The 5,987-nt window shown below is 41.5% G+C and overlaps 1 protein-coding gene across 1 annotated transcript; it reads left to right on the forward strand.

The window, feature by feature from the left end:
- LOC107610901 lies at window positions 5,032-5,346 on the forward strand. The gene has a single exon (XM_016312881.1). The coding sequence runs from the start codon at window positions 5,032-5,034 to the stop codon at window positions 5,344-5,346; it is 315 nt and encodes a 104-aa protein (XP_016168367.1).

The raw sequence follows: 5,987 nt of genomic DNA on the forward strand, positions 1-5,987 counted from the left end.
AAAGGGGTAAAAGGAAGAGTAATATTCATTTGACTAAAAAAGAAGTCATAGGCATAGAAAAAGGGGCGCTCTCCAGCAATTCGGGTAGAAAAACATACCCTTTCCTCAGAATCAGGAGAAACAAGCTCATAGTTCTTTTCATCACTACCATTACCACAAATCCTATGAAATTGCCTAAGCTGCTGACAAAACTCAGAGTCAACCAACGAAATACACAGAAGAACCATAGAATCCACCCAATCAGCCTTGCCCTCAAGGACTTGGGAAGATGTCTCAACAATATTTTTGCGAGAAGACATGAGGTCAACTAGTCCTACAGCAAGAAAGAAGAAAATAGATCACTAACCCAAACACCTCAGACAAAGTCGAAATCAACTCACAGCAGAAGCATGATTTAAACATACAAACAAGTAAAAAGAAAAACCCCAAGACAAGGTCCAGGGGCATCCTTTGGAGGCAGTGACAGAGTAAGGGCTCAAGAATAAAATCCACAAAGACCAACATCCTAACAAAACTCTCAGCAAAGAAAACTCCTTTTCCAAAAAGCAACAACCCGAGAAGAAAGAAACGAGGCCAAAACAAAGTCATCAAAGAAGCAACAAAGTAACAGTTTAATCCGAAAGCAAACAAAATGCGCCAGGCAGAAGACGTCAAAAGACACAATCTTTTTTCAAAAGAATCAAATGAGGGCATCACCCCAGAAAGCTACAAAATCAAATGAAGGCAGCAAAACATGCAAAAACCCAAAAACCCTCAAGCACCGGGAGAAATACCAGAAACATGCATCACAGCAAAGATTGAACATCACGATGCCAAAAGGTTCAAACTTTCAAACATGCAAATGAAAAATCAAAGCTTCACCAAAGAACCGAAGACAAAGCGATGAAAAAATAACCAACCTGAAAAAAGCAGAAAGCTTCAAAATTGAAGATGAGAGATGGAATCCGGAATCGCCCTTTCACAGAAAGGAACAACACTAACAACCACCAAATGTCACAGGGAGAAACGCAAAAATTGCAAACTTCAGGCAAAAATGGAAAGTGAGAAAGAAAAGGGAAGTTACAGTAACAAGAGAAGAGAAACCGTTTTCCTGAGTGAAAAATTCAAAATAAAGAGGCTAGAGAAACGGAATATTAAAAACCAATTAATGAGGGTATTAAACCCTCACACATTCCCAAGACCAGAGTGCTAATGCAAAGCGCGCGCTTTTAAAGAAAAACATTCCACATTTAAAAGAAGACTCTACAAAGAGGAAATCGACAGATGTTCGAGTTTGACTTTCACCAGAAAAAGATCGACGTCCTAAAATCAAGACTCGACCTCAAAAGAAAGACCAAGCTCGAGCAGGGGCACTGCTCATACCCTGGGTCGAGATGTCCGACCCGGGATGATTAGTGACAAAGCGACCGACCTCTTTAGGTCAAACCATCCGACCTCTTCCCAAAGAGTTCGGACAAATCAACAGGAAAGCCCAAAAAGGGCCCAAAATCGAGGAACACGACCCAAATCCAAAAGGCAGCCCAAGCCTACAGAGAGAAGGGCGGTTCCCCTGAAGATAAGATGACCTCACTCAAAGATAAGATAAGATAAGATAAGATAACTAACTTATCTTATCTAAAAAGGTCACTCCACACCCCTATAAATACACTGGAGCACCCAAGTATAACTCATACTCTGATTCTACTAAAAACCTGCTTAATACCCAAGCTAACTTAAGCATCGGAGTCCCTTGCAAGTACCCCCACCCTCCGGTGACGAAGGATCAGCAGTGCAGTTAGTCCAACAAGTCAGATACGACAGCTCCGGCCGTCCCACACCAGCCGGACACGTCAGCACCGACCAGCACAGAAGATCTCGTTCGAGATTGACCTAGAGTTTCAGGTAACCCTCGGAACAGTGGTTGCTTCAACTGTGGTTTTCCTGGTCACATTGCGAGAGATTGCACTCATGAGAAGAACCTGAATGCGGGTCAGAGTCAACACCAAGTGCGAGTATTTGCTGTGAATGCCAAAGATGCTACTAAGGTGGATCCATTGATGAGAGGTATATGCTTAATTAGTGATAAAACCTTAGTTGCGTTGTATGATACTGGAGTTTCACATTCATTTATTTCATTTGACAAAGTTGAGGAACTAGGATTGAAAGTGGTAGAATTAGCATTTTAATTGCATGTACATACTCTGCATCAGACAGTTGTGACTAGGTCAGGTTGTAGACAATTAGGTTTCAAGCTTGAGGGTAGAGACTTTGTGCATGATTTGATTTGTTTACCAATGGTTGGGTTAGAGATGATTTTGGAGTTTGATTGGTTGACAAAGAATCGAGTTTTGTTGGATTGCTTTGAGCGGTCAATTCAGTTTATGCCGGAAGGAGAAAATGGAGCAGTGATAGCTGAGGGTTATTACCTTAACTCTGTAATGGTGCACTGCAATGGGGAAGAGTGTCAGGGTTATATACTATTGGCTGCAAATGCGTTAGGTGATAATCAGAAGTTAGATCAGATTTTGGTAGTTAGAGACTTTCCGGAAGTGTTCCCGGAAGATATTCCTGAGTTTCCACCTCAAAGGGAGATTGAATTTGCGATTGAATTGGTGCCGGAAGCCAGACCAGTATCGATTGCACCGTATAGAAAAGCTTCGATAGAGCTGGCAGAATTAAAAACTCAGTTAGAAGAGCTTCTAAATAAGAGGTTCATTCGACCGAGTGTATCTCCATGGGGAGCACCAGCTTTATTGGTAAAGAAGAAGGATGGAGGAATGCCACCTTATGTGGATTACCGACAGTTGAACAAAGTGACTATGAAGAATAAGTACCCGTTGTCAAGGATAGATGACTTAATGGATCAACTGCAAGGAGCTAGAGTGTTTTCTAAGATTGACTTAAGATCCGGTTACCATCAGATAAGGGTGAAAGAGGATGACATTCCAAAAACTGCATTTAGGACGTGCTATGGGCACTACGAGTTTGCGGTGATGTCCTTTGGGTTAACGAATGCACCTACTGTGTTCATGGATTACATGAACAGAGTATTTCGTTTCTTTTTGGACAAATTCGTGGTGGTTTTCATAGACAACATCTTAGTTTATTCTAAGATGGTGAAGGAGCACGAGGAACACTTGAGAATTGTATTGCAAATCCTGAAGTAGCGGAAATTGTATGCTAAGTTGTCCAAATACGAGTTCTGGAAGGAGGAAGTAAAGTTCCTAGGTCACGTGGCGAGCAAAGGAGGAATAGCAGTGGATCCTTCGAAAGTAGAGGCGGTGATGGAATGGGAAAGACCAACGACGGTGATGGAAGTTAGAAGTTTCTTGGGTTTGGCCAGATATTACCGGAGATTTATTGAAGGATTTTCCCAGATTGCCCTACTGATGACTAAGTTGACAAGGAAGGAAGTACACATCGGAATGTGAAGAAAGTTTTCAGACCTTGAAACAAAGGTTAACTTCAGCGCCTGTTTTGATTTTGCTGGAACCGCATGAACCGTTTAAAGTATACTGTGATGCTTCTTTGAAGGGTTTGGGTTGCGTATTGATGCAGAACATGGTGGCTTACACATCACGTCAGCTGAGACCGCATGAGGTAAATTACCCAACTCATGACTTGAAATTAGTGGCAATTGTGTTTGCGTTGAACATTTGGAGGCACCACTTATACGGAGTAAGGTTTAGCGTCTTTTCTGATCACAAGAGTCTCAAGTACATCTTTGATCAGAAAGAGCTTAATATGCATCAGAGGAGGTCGATGGAGTTGCTAAAGGATTATGATTTTGAATTGAGTTATCACCCTGGGAAGGCAAACGTGGTGGTGGATGCGTTGAGTCGGAAGTCTTTAACGATAGCTTGGATGAGGATTAAGGAAGAGGAGTTAGTGGATAAGTTTGTGGATCTTAAGCTGGATATTGGTGAAGTTGTCGGAAGAGTTTGTTTGAATCAGTTGCAGATTTCAAGTATGTTTAAATTAGAGATATAGAGGGCTCAGCAAGATGAGAAAAAGCTTCAGCAATTATTTCAACCAGTTGGTAAGAAGAGGCATGGAGAATTCACTAGGGATGATGAAGGATTGTGGAAGTATAGAGGGAAAATTTACGTGCCGGATGTCGGGAGTCTGAGATAAGAATTGTTGTCGAAAGCTCACAACAGTGGGTTTTCTATTCACCCAGGAAGTATGAAGATGTACTATGATTTAAAGAAGATGTTCTGGCGGCCTAGGATGAAGGGTGATGTGACTACAGTTATCCAAGTGTTTGACATGCCAGAAGGTGAAGATAGAGCATCAAAAACCATCAGGAATGTTACAACCACTTGAGATTCCTCAGTGGAAGTGGGAAGGAATTGCAATGGATTTTGTGACCAGTTTACCAAAGACTAGGTCGGAATTTGATGCGGTTTAGGTGATCATGGATCGCTTAACCAAGTCCGCTCACTTCCTACCTATTCGAGTGAACTATTAAATGGAGGAATTGGCTAGGTTGTACATCAACGAGGTTGTAAGGTTGCACAGTGTGCCATCGAGTATAGTGTCGGACCGTGATCCCCGATTCACATCAAGGTTTTGGGGAGCTTTCCAAAGAACTTTCGGTACGAGGCTATGTCTCAGCACCGCATATCATCCACAAATGAATGGATAGTCGGAAAGGACTATTCAAACATTGGAAGATATGCTAACGGTGTGTGTTTTGGATCAACCTGGAAGTTGGGACCGTTACATGCCATTGGTGGAGTTTGCGTACAACAACACCTTTTATGTGATCATTGGGATGGCTCCGTATGAGGCTTTGTATGGACGGAAGTGCCAATCTCAACTTTGTTGGTATGAGACTGGTAAAGCTAGTGTATTGGGTCCAAATTTAGTGGCAGAGACTACTGAGAAGATTAAGAAAATTTAAGCAAGGATTTTGACTGCGCAAAGATGAAAGAGAAGTTATGCGGATCTGAAAAGGAAACCATTGGAATTTGAAGTAGGAGAACATGTATTTCTGATGATCCGTTAAAGTTTGAAGAGGGTGAACATGTATTTCTAATACTTACCCCCATGACGGGCATTGGAAGAGCAATTAAAACAAAGAAGTTAAATTCGAGGTATATTAGACCGTTTGACATTCTGAGGCGATTCGGACCGGTGGCATATCAAGTAGCTTTGCCACCTCACTTGTCTAACTTGCATGAAGTATTCCACATGTCACAACTCCGTAAGTACACGTCGGATGCGGCTCATGTGTTAGAACCCGAGTCGGTTGAGTTAAGGGAGAACTTGACTTTTCAAGTAACACCGGTGCGTATTGACGACACCAGTGTGAAGAAGTTACGCGGAAAAGAAGTTCAGTTGGTTAAATATGCTTGGAAGTGAGCAGGAGTTGAAGAACATACTTGGAAATTGGAGTCTGAGATACGGAAGGATTATCCCGAGCTATTCTCAGGTAATCACTAAATTTTGAGGACAAAATTTCTTATTTGGTGGGAAGAATATAAAAATCGTGATTAATTAACCGTTTAATTAAATAATTATATTGCCCAAAATAGGATCCAAAAATTTAGAATGAGAATTGGAGGATTTAAATATGATTTTTAGACTCAGTAGATTTTTCTGAGTCGAAAAATGTATTTTCTGCAAAAAATCGAGTAAAACTACAAATCGGCAGCCGAACTGGTCAAACCGGTTTAAATCTGCCCAGTACTGTGAGAGAATAATTAAAAACAGTAGAAAACCTTAGAAAATTATTAGAAATGAAAAATCGGGCACTAATTGTAAAGGTTTGACCCGAAATTGGGCCAAACGGACCAAAAACGCTAACGGGTTGGACCGGGCCCAAGTTAGGCCCAAGCCCAACTAATATATACTCTTATTAAAGGCCATTTCAGCCACACTCCCCTTCATAATAACATAAACACAGTAGCTGGTAGGGTTAGAGAAGAGAGGAAGAACACTATTCACCTCATCACTCTTTTGATCATAACTCGAGCTATAGTGCTTCGATTCGCGTGCCGTCA

This window comes from Arachis ipaensis, chromosome B08 (assembly GCF_000816755.2).
Source record: "Arachis ipaensis cultivar K30076 chromosome B08, Araip1.1, whole genome shotgun sequence".
NCBI classification, from domain to species: Eukaryota; Viridiplantae; Streptophyta; class Magnoliopsida; order Fabales; family Fabaceae; genus Arachis; species Arachis ipaensis.

Coding starts and splice junctions, on each gene's coding strand:
- LOC107610901 (XM_016312881.1), top strand. CDS start 5,032: ATGACGGGCATTGGAAGAGCAATTAAAACAAAGAAGTTAAATTCGAGG.